The sequence below is a fragment of the Loxodonta africana genome, chromosome X, assembly GCF_030014295.1.
Source record: "Loxodonta africana isolate mLoxAfr1 chromosome X, mLoxAfr1.hap2, whole genome shotgun sequence".
Lineage (NCBI taxonomy): Eukaryota > Metazoa > Chordata > Mammalia > Proboscidea > Elephantidae > Loxodonta > Loxodonta africana.
Genome location: NC_087369.1, coordinates 78,960,356 through 78,977,443, shown reverse-complemented (window position 1 = coordinate 78,977,443; position 17,088 = coordinate 78,960,356). Strand labels below are relative to the sequence as shown.

General features: G+C 38.3%; 1 protein-coding gene across 1 annotated transcript in view; it reads right to left on the bottom strand.

The window, feature by feature from the left end:
- EDA (ectodysplasin A) overlaps positions 1 to 17,088 on the bottom strand; it is a 638,371-nt gene that overhangs the window by 142,630 nt on the left and 478,653 nt on the right. Inside the window, exon 2 of the mRNA XM_023551453.2 lies at positions 11,038 to 11,143. Coding sequence (XP_023407221.2) covers positions 11,038 to 11,143 — 106 coding nt within the window. The remainder of the gene's footprint in view (positions 1 to 11,037; positions 11,144 to 17,088) is intronic.

Sequence of the window (17,088 nt, the reverse complement as noted above, 5' to 3'; positions counted from 1 at the left end):
TCCTGCCGGGTCAGGTCAGGCAACTCCTTGCTGCTTCTGAACTGTCTTTCCCTCCCGCTGCCACTCAATCTGGTTCCTCAACTTTGCCTTTGATGTTCAGAGCTCCTAGATTGTCATATATAATTGATTCACTTGTTTTTCAGGTCTTCGTTGTAAGAGGGACCACAGGAAGTGTCTGACTACTCTACCATCTTAGCCCCACCTCCTTTCCTACCCATCTTATCCACTTTTTTCTTTATTACATTTTTACAAATTGTACATGCTTATTAAAAGTAAAAAAAATACAAAACCATGTAAAGAACCACTTAATATTTATCCCTTTCCTATCCAACTTCCTTGTCCTCTTCCCCCGAGGTAATCAGTATTCACAGTTTGGTATCTTTCCTTCTCAGACCTGTTTCTATGTATATATATATATATATATATATATATATATATATATATAAACTTTTCAGTGTTTTAAAATCTGTTATCTTTTTATGAAAATGGGATCATATTATACACACTCCTCTGAAACGTGCTTTATCCACCTAGCAATAGAACATGGCTATTCCTTCAGACCTATACATATAGCTCTAACTCATTTCTGTTAACAGCTACATACTATTCAATAGTATGGCTATGTCATAATTTATTCAACCATTTCTTTATTGATACATATTAAAGTTATCCCTCCTTTCAACACTAAAACAGTGCATTAATGAACATCCTCATGTATGGGTATTCTTATTTCTGTAGGATAGATTCCCAAAACTGTGAATGCTGGAACAAGGTATCCTAATGTTTAATTTTACTAGAGAGTTGGATTAATATTCAAGAGTTATAACAATTTATATTAGCTCTAGGAATATGAGTTTCTCCACTTTCTTATTAGCATAAAATGTTATTACATTGTTGCTAATGCATTTGGTGATCAGCAGAAAAATGGCATATCATGCTCATTTTTTAAATTAAATTTCATTTATTTATTTAAAATGGGTAGTACATGCACATGTTATACAATTCAAAAGATACCAAAGCATGGAATTTAAGTCAACTCCCTCCTCAGCCCAACCTCAAACACTCAGTTCTCTTTCTCAGAGCAACCATGGTTACCAGTTACAGATTTATCATAATTTATTTAGTCAGTTCTCAAATAATGGACAGTTAGGTTATCCCAATTCTCTGGTATTACAAGTAGTACAACAAAGCACATCTTTGTTGATAAATCATTTCCTATGTGTGACTATATCTAGAAGTAGATATGGAATTACTGGATCAGAGTATGTATGTCTAGCATTTGAAGATAGCTTGCCATCTAATCTATTCTTGACATCGATCCTGTACTTTCCATTGCCTTGGAGGATAGTTTATAAGCTCCATAATGTGGATTCCAAAGTCCTGTATGATTTGGCCTCTACTGACCAGTTCCTTTACTGTCACTTCCCCTTTAGAACTCTATACTCTAACCATGCAAACTTCTTCTAGTTCCTCAAATGAGCCATGATCCCTCTTTTCTCCAAGCTTTCCAACATGTATGTTCTCTCTGCCTCGTGCACTCTTTCCTTAAATCTTCACCTGACTAACTTTTTAGCATCTGTTAGGTGACAGCTCACATGTTACCCTCTTTAGGAGACCTCCTCTGACATGCTACATCTAGATCAGGTGCCCATCTGCCCCATAGCACCCTACACTGTATTGAAATCATCCAACTGTGAGTTTGATGGGTAGGGTCTTGTTCACCATTAAATCCCTAGTGCCATGAACAGTGCTTAATTAACATTTATTTAACAACTATCGGTTGCCATTGAGTAGATTCCAATTCATGGCAACCTCACGTGTTTCAGAGTAGAACTATGCTTCACAGGGTTTTTACGGCTGTGACCTTTTGGAAGCAGATCACCAGGCCTTTCTTCTGAGGTGCCTCTTAGTGGGTTCAAATTGCCAAGCTTTCAGTTAGCAGCCAAGTGCTTAGCTGTTTGCACCATCCAGGGGCAAACTAGTTGGTGCTTATAAGCATTTACTGAATGAATGAAAAACAAAAGAAAGAAAGCTGCAGTAGTTCCTTTTGTTTGAGAAAGAAGAGGCCCTACAGGTCTAGGAGTAGAATCTAAGGTTCAGGTAGAGTTGTGTAAGCAAAACACTACAGAGCCAACAGGTGCCTTCTGCCTACACACCTACATCTGATTGTGATATTTTGAGGAGCCACACAGAAAGGAGTTTGCCACTTCACTAACAGATTAACCTTCTTAGCCTTCCCGTCTTGAGACCATTTGTATGCTCTTAATCCTTACTGAGCCTCTCTATGAATGCTAATGAAAGGTTTATTTGATCATTCAAATTGAAACCCTGAATATTTCATCATCCAAGCACTCTCTGATTGGCTAAAACTCACCTAGCTATTAACATTATATATTAGAAATCAGGAATAGTTAGGAGAAAATTTTATCAGAATTGGAAGGAAACACTTAGATCATCTATTCTAGTGGTTTAATGTCTTTTTCTCATCCTAATACATCTGTTGTTGTTGCTAGGTGCTGTTGAGTTGGCTCTGAGTCACAGCAACCCTACGTACAACTGAATGAAACACTGTCCAGTCCTGTGTCATCCTTACAATCATTGCTATGTTTGAGCACATTCTTGCAGCCACTGTGTCATAATATACTTTTGTCAGTAATAGTACCTATCTTATTATAGTTTTCTCAAACTCCTTAGATGATTTACAATCTCCTACACCCTAGTTGAGAATTACTAATTCTGGCCCAACACTTCAGAAGAAACTAAGATCAGAGAAGTGAAGTAAGACTCGTCCAAGGTCAGACTGCTAGTGTAACTGCTAATGGCATTGCTGGGACCAGAATCCAAATTTCTTGGCTTAGAGTTCACCACTTTTCCTAACATTTAGAAACAAATAACTAGAAGGAACTCGAGAGAGAGCGAGACAGAGTGAAAAGGCCTTTAGTGAACCTCAGGTCAGTGGAGCCTGTTTACCAAGTACTGTTTAGGCAAGTAAGATATTCTTTAAATATGTCTTACCTTTATAGCACTTATTTAGTGTGTGTGGGGGGGAGTGTTAACATTTTACCTTATGTGAGTATGTATTGCTTGTATTTGTTACAATGAGGTATGTATTCATTTTGTAACTGAAAAAAAAATCCTATAAATATTTTTTAAGCAGTCTAATCTTTAATTAACCTTTATACCCAGTTCACTTTAGGCATTAGGTACTGACTGAGGACAGGAATTTGGTGGTTATACCAACTACAGAATATGATACAATGTCTTACAAGTAATTGATATTTTGAAGATGCTTATTAACCAAGTGCCAGTGGTGACGGCCTTCTGAGATAATTTACTGAAGGATTAGTTCCATCAATGAAAATGTGGCTCTAAGGGACATTTTGGAATATAAGGAAGCTAAGATGTTTTAGCTTACTCTCCATGGGAGAAAGATGTGGCAGCCTACTTCTGTAAATATTTACAGCCTTGGAAACCCTATGGGGCAGTTCTACTCTGTTCTGTAAGGTCACTATGAGTTGGAATCAACTCGATGGCAACAGGTTAGTGTCTTATTTGATGTGAAGCTACTCTCCACAGTGTTCTGCTATAGGCACCTGTTATGGATTGAATTGTGTCCCCCCCAAAATGTGTGTCAACTTTTCTAGGCCATGATTCCCAATATTGTGTGGTTGTCCACCATTTTGTGATCTGATGTGATTATCCTATGTGTTGTAAATCCTAACTTCTATGATGTTAATGAGGCAGGCTTAGAGGCAATTAGGTTAATGAGGCAGAACTCAATCTACAGGATTAGATTGTATCTTGAGTCAATCTCTTTTGAGATATAAAAGAGAGAATCCAGTAGAGAGAAGAGGAACCTCATTACAACCAAGCAAGAAGAGCGAGCAGCAGAGTGTATCCTTTGGGACCTGGGGTCCCTGCACTGAGAAGCTCCTAGACCAAGGGAAGCTTGATGACAAGGACCTCCCCCCAGAGCTGACAGGGAAAGAAAGATTTCCCCTGTAGCTGGGGCCCTAAATTTGGACTTCTAGCCTCCTGAACTGTGAGAGAATAAATTTCTGTTTGCAAAAGCCATCCACTTGTGGTATTTCTGTTATAACAGCACTAGATAAGTAAGATAGCACTTAAGCTGTTGACGTCCATGACTAGCAGGACACTTTAGGGAGTCTACATCTGAAATCAGCAATCCTTTTCAATTCTACACACAAGGTGAGTCCTCAGAAGCTTTACTTTTTCCTTGTGAACAAGCCCCTGAAACTTTATAAGCTCTCAAAATGATTTTGGTTTCTCTCATTTGGTAATACCAAACAGTAATAACTCACTGAAAGGTAATAACTATAAGAGCAACACTAGAATGGGAGCAATTCTTAATTTGTGCTAATATTTGGTCAGGCAGAAAGTCTGTTTTCTTTGAGGTCATAGCCTTCTGTGTTTGTCTGTATCATTTAATAGGAGCTATGCCTTATTTCATTATTATTTTTAAGAAGTGAAAGATGAAGTATATATTTCAATCTTATTTGTTTTCCCCCTTTACCCTTTTATAATAGTACAAAAGAATACTAACTTTTCTGAAAGTTTTTAAATCTGTCCAGAAGTAAAAAAACTACAAAGAAGAAAAATTTCCAAGTAAAACTTTAGAGATACCAACAAAAAGAGACACACCTACACAGACAGATTGAAAGAGTGACACAGAGAAATGCGGAGATGTGATCATTTGTTGTGGTGAGGTAGACCACAGTTTGAGAATTGGAGTCTTCTTCTCATGGGCATGCACAAAAAAGGACAATCAAGCTGAAAGAGGGCATCTTTGCAGAAATTATAAATGTTATCCGTAAATTAATGCATATGACTGTTTAAAATGCCTGGGAAGCCACGCTTGTTGTTGTTGTTAGGTGCCATCGAGTCGGTTCTGACTCATAGCAACCCTAGGTACAACAGAATGAAACACTGCCTGATCCTGTGCCATCCTCGTCATCGTTCTTATGCTTGAGTGCATTGTTGCAGCCACATTGTCGATCTATCTCCTTGAGAATCTTCCTCTTTTTTGCTGACCTTCACATTACCAAGCATGATATGCTCCTCCAGGGACTGGTCACTTCAGATAACATGTCCAAAGTATGTGAGATGAAGTCTTGCCATCTTTGCTTCTAAGGAGTATTCTGGCCGTACTTCTTCCAAGACAGATTTGTTCGTTCTTCTATCAGTCTGTGGTATATTCAATATTCTTCTCCAACACCATAATTCAAAGGCATCAATTCTTCTTCGGTCTTCCTTATTCATTGTCCAGCTTTCACATGCATAAGAGGAGACTGAAAACACTGTGGCTTGGGTCAGGCGCACCTTAGTCCTTAAAGTGACGTCTTTGCTTTTTAATACTTTAAAAAGTATCTTTTGCAGTAGATTTGCCCAATGCAATGCATCCTTTGTTTTCTTGACTGCTGCTTCCATGGGCATTGATTGTGGATCCAAGTAAAATGAAATCCTTGACAACTTCAATCTTTTCTCCGTTTATCATGATGTTGCTTTTTCGTCTAGTTGTGAGATTTTTGTTTTCTTTAAGTTGAGGTGAAATCCACACTGAAGGCTATAGTTCATGCTATTATGTTCATTTTCCAGAGAGAACAGAGTAATAGCACTTAATTTCTGGCATGCTTTTGCATACATTAATACTTTTGATCATTACAACAACTGTATGAGTTAAGCAGAGATAATTACCCTCATTTAACAGACAAAGAAATTGATGCTCAGGGGGATTGTGATTCCTTCAAGGTCACATGGCTGGGAAAATGGCAGTGATGTAAGGTTTGAGATCTAGAACTTGTGACTCAGTCTGGTACCTTTTCTATTATATCATGCTGCACTTTTATTCAGGAACACAGTGGAGGGTGGAGGTGGGGAGATATTGAGATTTTGATTGATTCCTGAAAATGATACTACAGGAAGAAAACAGATGTTTTTTTTTATAATAATACTTGTAAAATATGGAAACTACCTCATTGGGAATTCTGGATTCATGTTATCTGATTCTAAGATCTCATGACTACTGAATATATTCTATCTTTCATTCTAATTGGAAAATAAATTTCTGCAGATTTCTGGAGTACCCTGCAGGAGATGACCAAGCAAGCCACCTAGGCCTGTTACTACTTCAGAAACACATCACAAGGATGGGCCTCAGCAGGAAATTCTGGTACAGGTTTCTGGAACCATTGTGACTCACAGAGCCCACAAAAACAACCAAAAGGACTCATATAATTAGCAAAAATGAACTTGAAAACTGTATCTGGAATCCTTCCACCCAATTTGACAGGAGAAGTGAATTTAAGGTAGAGGTGTAGTTAAACAAACAAAAAAGAACTTCATTTGTTTTCTAAGAGCTGAAGATATGAAGTGTCAGGATTTATATTGTAGGGGCACTAACCCTGTGTTTGGTTAAGCTTGTCGTGTTGTTGTTGTTAGGTGCTGTCGAGTCAGTTCTGACTCATAGCAACCCTAGGTACAACAGAACAAAATGCTGCCCGGTCCTATGCATTCTCATAACTGTTGTTATGCTTGAGCCAATTGTTGGAGCCACTGTCAATCCATCTTGTTGAGGGGCTTCCTCTTTTTTGTTGACCCTCTACTTTACCAAGCATGATGTCCTTCTCCAGGGATTGGTCCCTCCTGATAACATATCCAAAGTATGTGAGACGAAGTCTCTCCATCCTTCCTTATAAGGAGCATTCTGGCTGTACTTCTTCCAAGATACATTTGTTTATTCTTTTGGCAGTGTGTGGTATATTCAATATCCTTCACCAACACCATAATTCAAAGGCATCAATTCTTCCTCAGTCTTCTTTATTCATTGTCCAGCTTTCACATGCATATGAGGTGATTGGAAACACCATGGCTTGGGTCAGGCTCACCTTAGTCCTTAAAGTGACATCTTTGTTTTTTAACACTTAAAGAAGTCTTAAGCTAGTCCAATGCCTTCATTTATAGAATAATTCAAATGGATAAATTGAGATTAGTCCAAACATTCTTAAAAGATTGGTCAGAAAGAGTGGATATGCCCTGGAAATAGCCACGGATTTTTTTTTTTTTTTATCTATGGGTGGTGCAACTGTGATTTTATTCTCCTTTTTTGGTTTATCTGTATTTTCTCCATTGACTTTTTTTTTTAAGGAAAGATAGACTATGCCTATGATAATGCCTCTAATTGATGAGTTTAGTAGTCTGATCAAAACAGGAAAACAGGCTTCCATAGCTTGGTTTATTCTTGGTGAACCTATTCGGGCTCCTAAGGATCACCATCTCCCATCCTTTTCCTAAGTGTTCTTGAACTACTTGTTAATTTTTTTTTTATCCCACAGGGATTAGTGGAGATCATCAAGCTTAATATCTATAGTTCCTGGATGAAAAATCTAGACTCCCCCACCCCCCATTTGTTCGTTAGGTCATTCATTTAACAAATGTCTGAGTACCTTCTACCACACTCAGTATTAGGTAAAACTCCAGAACCCACATTCAACACTTTCACCCTATCTTTGCTTCATTTTACCTGCCACGTATCTGCTCCCTCACTAAACTGTAAGCTTCTCTGAGGGCTTTATTCATCTTTGCACTCCTTCTGGTAGTGCCTGGAAAGCTTATCAAATAATAATAAAGTCTGGAGAACCGAAGTGAAATTAAAAGATAGTAACAGATCAGGAAAATTATATAAGGAACTAGAACTGATTTTTCTGCTCCCTTTTAAACTTGTCTCTATTTTGACCTTTGAGAAATATTTTCTTCCTGAAATCTTTGTTCGAGGTAAACAACTTCTTTTTTGACACTTGTGTTGCAAACCTGACCCAGAGAGCTAAATTTTTATCATAACTTATTTATTTTTCCTCTTGGTATAGTTTTCTTTTTTAAAAAAGTTTTGGCCTCAACTCACTCTACTTTGATCTACTTATCCCATCATCCTACTTCTTTCTCTGCTCAGAACAGTTTACAAACTGACTCATTTCTTAAATGACAACCAAAAACCCATTGCTGTCAAGTTGGTTCTGACTCATAGTGACCCTATAGGACAGAGTAGAACTGCGCCATAGAGTTCCCAAGGAGCAGCTGGTGGATTCAGGAAGTCCGTTATTTGAACAAAACAGAGTTGATTCATTGCCTTGGGACACAGTGATATACAGCAGATTTATATATCCAGCTACTTCTTTAATATATCCTTTTGGCTGTCTTATAGGCACTTCAAATTTAACATGTTCAACTGAATTCTTGGTTCCTTCCCCACATTCCCCTATCTATTCCTCCTCTGTTCTTCTCCAGCTCAGACGATGTCAATTTTGTTTGTTTAGTTCCTAAAACTAAAACTGTCCAAAACTGTGTTCAAAACCATGGGGTCATTCTTGGCTCTTTTCTGTCTTTCATACCCATTACCTAAACAATCAGAAAAGCCTGTCAGCAATTCTTCAAAATCCATCCAGAATCTGATCACTCTTTACTACCATCCACCCTGGCCTAAACCACCTTCACCTCTTGCCTGGATAATTACAGTCTCCTAATGGGTCTCCCTGCTTCTGTCCCTGTCTCCCTGCAGCTGTTTTCAATACAGCAGCCAAAGGAAACCTGTTAAAACAAAGTCAGATCCTGTCACCCCTCTACTCAAAATTGTCCAATGACTCCCCATCTCACCCAGAGTAAAAGCCAGAGCCTCTACCTTGACCTACAAGGCCCTAGACTGCATCTTGCTCTCTAACCTCATCTCCTTCCCTTTCCCTCTTGCTCACTTTCCTCCCAGCCACACTGACTTTCCCGGAACATACCAAGCATTCCTTTGCTTCAGAGCCTTTGCGTTTGCTGTTTCTTCTTCTCCCAGATAGTCAGGTGGCTCACACCTTCATTTCATTCATGTCTCTTCTCATATGCCTCCTTATCAAAGAGACATTCCTTGATCACCTTACAGTACAACCATCATTCTCTTTCTTTCTTTCCCTGCTATTTTTCTTTACAGCACTTATTTACCAGCAACTTTGTTTATTGTCTGTCTCTTTGCACTGGAAGTTAAGCTTCTTGAAGGCAACAACAAGAAATATTTATTGAGGGTCCATTACACCAGGTCCTTTTCTAGGCAGTGAGGATGTAAAAGTAAACAAAACAAACACCAATACCCTTATGGTGCTTTCATTCTAGTATTATATACACTGCTGTGTTTACTCAGTAAATATTTGATGAATGTATTGAATGAATATAGCACACACTCAGCAGAGCAACAGGAATGGTACAAAATAAATGGAGATTTGGATTCTATACAATCCACCACATCTAAAGAAGTGGTTCTGTAGCCTCCCAGGTGAAAGGCTGGAAATCCAATCAAATGCCCGGATCCCTCAGGCATTGTATACTCCTAACTCTAAGGGTTCCTGAATTCCTCCCAGCTATAATGATTTTTTTTTTTTTATAATGATTAAACAAACAAACAAACAAAAACCAACCTGGGATTGCACAAGAAACTTGGCATTGGTACAAAGTGATTAGTCTTGAAAAAGTATCACATCAGGAGGGACTTAGATAAGAAGTAGTAAAAATTAATGAGAGGTTTTGGCCTTGACCGGAGAGAAAAACTGTTTTGTATCAAGACAGAACAAACACTCTAAGGAAGAAGAAGGGAAGGCCGTGCCCACTATAGAAGGTGACATTGCTCTTACCACCTTTCTTGTCCTTAGCGACAAGGGATTATGAAATATTTGGTGGTACTGGGAGCAGCTTCAGGGGAAGAGACCTACATGTGTCAGAGAGTGGAGTGATTAGGAAAGGACCAATCATGCCTCTCAGCTCCCAGCTTCCACACAGGCAGAAGACTTCCAGAAAACTGGCTACAAGTAATATGTGAAAACTGGGTGTCTTTTACTTCATGAATCACATTTCCTAGGCTTAAACTTGGTCATCAATTGTATGCAAAGTGTCTGCTCCAGAGAATTGCCCCACTGGTCCTGTTCTCCATTCAAAGGCTCAAACTGCTGCCACATCCACTGACAAGAAAGTTCCACCTATCTTACCGCTCTGTTTTTTTTTTTAAATTATTACAGGGTCCTTGTTCTGAGCTCTGTTTCAGACTTCATCTGGTTCTACTTCTTTTTGCCCCTATTGACAAAGAACTGGTACCGTCTCTTCAGTAGCTCATGCCTTCTGGAAGTGCGTCCATCATTTGCCTTCATTCACATTGACAAATGTCAGCTTAAAAATCTCATTTTCTTCCTTATAAAGTAGTATTGCTTTGTAACCCCCCAGACACATATCATTGGCAGATGTAGCCAGAGACATGCTGTCTTTGAGTCCAGATGGCTTTTCAGCAGCCCAGAGCTATGCATTCTACAAACTCCTGTGCCAAACAGATAGCATTCTGTCAATCGACAGAGCAATACTGAAATATCAGAGTGATTCAAAGGCCTGCCCAGGAGCTAGCTCAACATTTTGTTGTGTCCCCACAGACTGCATTGCTAGTTAACTCAAATCTGTTTCATCTGCAATAGGGATGGCTTCTATTGGCCCATCATCACCTAGCTGAAGGAACAATTGACATCATCAACTTATATTACAAATACCAGTGATGTTCCAGGTACTAGGCTAGATTCTGTGGATACAAAAAGAGAAATGAACCTCTGCACTCAAAGGACTTACAAACTAGTCTAGTTCAGATTTGGGCATGGTAGCTGATACCAACATTGATACTTTTATCGCTGGAATTAACACATCATGTTAAGTACCAGCATGGCACAACTCTGTATCAATTCCAAGAATAAGACTGAATCCTCTTGGTGGCCTTAGTAGATGTAGGATGTCCCCAGGAAAGATGAGGTCCATACAAATGGTAATCTTGAGAGATACAAATGCTACTATGGCTCTTGGATTGATTGGTAGTCTGGAAAACCCTTCTTCTGTGACCTTGGGTCTGTTGACAATGCATGAGATGGTGAAGCAGCTTAGGAAGGGCTTTCTCAGAGGGTACTCTAAGTAACAGATAACTGAGGAGTGATAAAGGAGGAATCACTTGAGTCGACTTACCATCTGCTCCTTCACTGCTTTTGCTTCTTTTATTGCGGTGAATACTCCTACTTGCCTCTTCAGAATATGGCTTTTTTTCAGGGAAGAAGAAATTCAGTAGAGTCATCTGTAAAAATAACAAGTCAATGAGTCAAAGGTTGATTGCAGTCAGTCATAACCAACACACAAAAAAAGCTAGTTTAGTGTAGACAGGCTACCTTCACCTTAAATTCAATGTGTCAAAAGTCTGAGCAATGCTCTACTGTGGCTGGGCATTTGCATCATTTCCAGGTGTTTAAGTTCTAAAATATAAAATGTGATGAACACATGTGTGCATTTTTTGTTGAGTATATGGCTAGGAGTAGAACTGTCAGTCATAGAGTAGCTGTATGTTAAGGTGGAGCACTTATGGCTGAAGAGCTTTCCAAAGTTGGTTCATTAAAAAACAGTACATATTTTTGTGATAATGGAAGTAATGCATATTCATTGTTGGGAATTTAGAAAATAGTAATGCAAAACAAAGAAAATAAAACCACAAACTCATCTTCATCTTTGCAATTATAAAATTGGGATTATGCTATCTATCCTACTATTTTAATTTTACATGGTAACATTTCCAATATTATTAAATGCTTTTCAGAAACAAAACAAAAAAAAAGTCTGAGCAAGGATCCTGGGTGGCACAGTGGTTATGCTCTGGGCTGCTAACTGAAACATCGGTGGTTTGAACCCCACTCCACAGGAGAAAGATGTGGCAGTCTGTTTCTGTAAAGATTTACAGCCTTGAAAACCTTATGGGGCAGTTCCACTGTGTCCTATAGGGTCACTGAGAGTCAGAATTCACTAGATGGCAGTGGGTTTGTTTGGTTTTTTTTGGAAGTCTGGGCTTATCTTCCCCTACACTGTGCAAATTCTTTTATTTTTGATACTATTATTATTCGAATCATGTAGGCATAAAATCTTGGTTCATCTTTGAATTCCCTCTCTTCTATTCTGAATAGATAATGAGTCATCCTGCAAGTCCCATTTCTCCATTTATTTCTGGGGTTCAAAGAGCCTAGCCGCTGATTTCTAACTTCCTTCACATACAAATGATGCCCACTCAGAATTACAATTGAGTTTGCTGCTCCGTCCTGGACTTCATTATTATACACCCCTGCTTTTGCCACATTCCTATTTATGCTGAACTTTTGGGTTGTTCCCAGAATGCTGTGCATCCAAAACTGGGGTAAAATTTATGCCAATTCTTTCCTGGGAGTTAGTCATGACAAAGTCCAAAATTATTCCCTCCCTGTCCTAGACTTCTACAGCACTTGTGGGAACTCATTTTGGTATTTGGTCCTCTAATGTTTTATGATGCTCTCTCATAATAATACAAAAATACATTAATGTTTTATATGTGAATGAGCCTGGTTTCACCAATGATAATCATAGCTTAAATATATACTCACTGAATTGAATCATAATCTTTCAGAATGAGTGCTTCATTGTGGTAAAAAAATGTGGTAAACAGCAGACGGTATGGTACGAAGATGAACATTGATTCTAATTCCAACTCTGCCACTTACTAGCTGTGTGACCTTGGACAAGTTACTTAAGCTTTAATTTCCGTATGTGTAAATAGGGATACTGATAGTTCTTTGCTCGACTAGTTAGCATAGTATCCAGCATGTAATATGCACATAATAAATGTTAGCTATTACTATTTTTTATTACTATTATTATTAAAATTCATCTTAAAAATGGACTGGTTAGAGAGTTTGAGGCTTAAGAAAGAAGAACAAATGAATCTGTTCAAAATATGAGCAATTCCAAGGTCCTCATGTATCACTGTCTGCTGCATGTCTGTTAACTTGGGACAAAATGGGTAGGACCCAAAAAAGCCCTAACACTGTGTACAAGCTCCCTTCCAAATCCTGTGTTTTACTGTCTACATGGAACAATTATACCCAATAGTCTTAATGTACAAGATTAGCATCTTACAGGATATTTAATATATTCATGTATTAAATATAAAATTAATAAATGGAGGTAATCTCCAACTTACCAATAGGGTTGTATTCCAAAACTCATTTAAGTTGAACCATATGAAACTGCTACTTTCATACGTCAAAAATGGTTGAATATCAGCAATTTCACATGGTTCAACTGAGTAGTATTTTTGAGTCATTTGATAGGAATGTAAAATGCATTTCTCCATAGAATCAACATGATAAAGTCTGACTAGGTTTCCAGATAAACCCACAGAAGGTTATTTAACCTATGATATAAATAAGCTACAATACTAATAATAGTATAAAACTAAACTGCTGTTTACAATAAAATCTCAATCATTTGCAACTCTAGGAGAATAAGTCATTCTGGACGGTAGAGTTTTCTTGATAACTTCGTTCAGCTATTTTTGATAGAAATTAGTCTATATTATTTAACTCAGAAATTACTGAACATGGGAGGACTACTGACTGCACATTAAATGGTCCCATTCCACTATGGTTTTGAGTTTTTGTTTTGTTTTAAATCACAGCAGTTATATTACAGACTAATAAATGCTTTGCTAGAAAGAAGCATAAGGTACTTTGGGAGCAAGAGGAGGTACACCTAATATAGACTGGGAATGGACAAGCCTTCTTGGAGGAAGTGCTACCTCTCTGAGTCCTGAAGGATGTCTAGGATTCGACGATAAATGGGAAATAGAAACGTTATTCCAGGCAGAGGGAGCATTGTGTTTTAAGGTTCAGAGGAAAAAGGGAAAAGCAGTTTCTGGAAATGCAAGTAGCTTAGAATAAGTAGCTGGAGTGGGGAGAAATGGTGAAAAATGAACCAAGGGATAATAAATAAGGGCCAGGTCATGCTAAGGTATTCAGACTTTATCCTGCAGCAGGGAGATCCTCTGAAGGACTTTTTATTTTCCTTTTAAAATTTTTGTACTTTACTTGAGATACAATTTACATACAATAAAATGCACAGATTTTAAACATACAGCTGAAGAGTTTCGACAAATGTACACACCTTTGTAATCACTACCCAATCAATATACATAACATTTCTGTCACCCCAGAATTTTACCTCATGCCCCTTCCAGTCATGCTCCAGCCTTCCAGAGGAAAGCACTGTTCTGATTTCTATCACTGTAGCTTAGTTTTCCCTGTTTTAGAATTTCACATAAATGGAATCATATAACATGTGTTCTTTTATGTGTGGATTCTCTAATTCAACACAATGTCTGTGAGATTCATCCATGCTGTTCCATGTAGCAGTAGTTCATTCCTTTTTATTGCTGAATTATATTTCATTGTACGGCTCTACCGTGATTTTTTATGCATTCACCAGTTGATGGACACTTGGCTTATTTCCAGTTTGGGGTTATTATGAATAAAGCTCATGTAAGCACTCATGTACAAGTCTTTTTATGGACATGTTTTCATTTTTCTAGGAGTGGAGCTGCTGGGTTGTATGGTAAGTGTATTATAGAAGAAACTGCCAAACTTGTTTGCAGAGTGACTGTTGCCATTTTATACACTCACCAGCAATGTATGACAGTTCCAGTTGTTCTACATCTTCACCAGCACTTGGTATTGTCAGTATTTTTAATTGTAGTCATTCTGGGATATGTGAAGTAGTGTTTCATTGTGGTTGGTTTTTGAGTTTTTAAACTGCTTTTAAATGTTTTGTTTTGTTCTGTTTTTTTGTCTTTTACCTTGTTGTCAACCTATCAGATTTCACTTTACCTACCTGTGACATCTTTTCCAGTACCTTCAAATTGGCTGGTTATAATCTGCTACAGGCTTAACATCTAGTTAACACTGATCAGAGTCATGTATATATACTGAATAAACAGGCAGTGAGTATGGTTTTAAAAATTCTATTGTGGTAAAATATAGAAAACAAAAAATTGGCCCTTTTAACCATTTCTTAGTGTACAATTCAATGACATTAATTATATTCGCCATGTTGTCAACTGTCACCATAACTTATTTCCAAAATGTTTTCATTGCTCCAAACAGAAAATCAGTATGCCTTAAGTAATAATTCCCCATTCCTCCCTCCCTGGTAACCACTAATAAACTTTTATCTCTGTGTATTTGCTTATTTTAGGTATCTCATACAAGTGGGATCATACAATATTTGTCCTTTTTGTATCTGACTTACTTTACTCAGCATGATGTTTTCAAGGTTCATCCATGTCGCAGCATGTATCAGAACTTCATTTCTCTTTATGGCTGAATAATATTCCACTGCATGTATATATCACATTTTGTTTATCCATTTATCTGTTTGTGGACATTTAAGTTGTTTCCACCTTTTGGCTATTGTGAAGAATACTACAAATGAATATTAGTGTACAGGTTTTGGTTTGTGTTCTTGTTTTCATTTCTACTAGATATATACCTAGTATTGGGATTACTTGGTCATATAGTAGTTCTATGCTCAACTTTCTGAGGAACCACCAAATTGTTTTCCACAGCCCCTGCACTATTTTGCCTTCCCACAAGTAATACACTAGGGTTCCAATTTCCCCACATTCTTGTCAACACTTATTATTTTGTTTTTCTGACAATAGTCATTCTAGTGGGTGTGAAGTGGTATTCATTGTAGTTTTGATTTGCATTTTCCTAGTGACCAATGACATTGGGTATCTTTTCATATGCTTACTGGCCATTTGTATATCTTCTTTAGAGAAATATCTACCCAAGTCCTTTGCCCAATTTTTAATTGGGTTGTTTGTCTTTTTGTTGTTGAGTTGTAGGAGTTCTTTATACATTATGGATATTAAACCCTTATCAGACATATAGTTACCAAATATTTTCTCCCATTCTGTAGGTTGTCTCTTCAATTTCTTAAAGTTCTTTGATGCACCAAAGTTTTAAATTTTGGTGAAGTCTCGTTTATCAACTTTTTTCTTTTGTTACTCATGCTTTTGGTGTCATATCTAAGCATCCATTGTCAAAAGCAAGGTCTTACCACTATTATAAGAACTCAAGAAATATTATAAACACAGAAGAAAATTATCTTTGATGGTTATGAGGGTAGGGAGGGAGGGAGAGGGGTATTCACTAATTAGATAGTAGACAAGTACTATTTTAGGTGAAGCGAAAGACAACACACAATACAGGAGAGGTCAGCACAACTGGACTAAACCAAAAGCAAAAAAGTTTCCTGAATACAACGGAATGCTTTGAAGGCCAGAGTAGCATGGGCGGGGGCTTGGGGACCATGGTTTAAGGAATATCTAGGTCAATTGGCATAACAAAATGTATTAAGAAAACGTTCTGCATCACACTTTGGTGAGTGGTGTCTGGGTCTTAAACACTAGGAAGCGGCCACCTGAGATGCATCAATTGGTGTCAACCCACCTGGAGCAATGGAGAATGAAGAACACCAAAGACATAAGGTAAAGATGAGCCCAAGAGACAGAAAGGGCCACATAAACCAGAGATTCCATCAGCCTGAGACCTGGATGGTGCCCGGCTATCACCAATGACTGCCCTGACAGAAAACACAATAGAGAATCCCTGATGGAGCAGGAGGACAGTGGGATGCAGACCTCAAGTTCTCGTAAAAAGACCAGAATTAATGATCTGGCTGAGATTAGAGGGACTCTGGAGGTCATGGTTCCTGGACCCTTTGTTAGCCCAAGACTGGAACCATTCCTGAAGCCAACTCTTCAGACAAGGATTAGGCTGGATGATAAGACAGAAAATGATACTGGTGAGTAGTGAGCTTCTTGGCTCAAGCAGACACATGAGACTATGTGGGCAACTCCTGTCTGGAGGCAAGACGAGAAGGCAGAGGGGGACAGGAGCTGGTTGCAAGGATGCTCTGGCAGGGGCTACAACAGCTTCTCATGTCCTAGTGGTGACAGTAGAAGGTACTCACACATTAACTGTGTCAAAGTGTCTGATGAGGGCTTGTGGGAACTCCCAGAAGAGGAGGGCTAAGAGAGAAACCCTGCGGACAGCAGAAACAACTCCAGCTTCCACGGGTAATAGGAGCAGTGCAAAGTCCCTCAAGAGAGACTGTTCATAAGTATGGGACATTCATAAGTCAAGTGCTTAGAAGGAGACTGCCTGC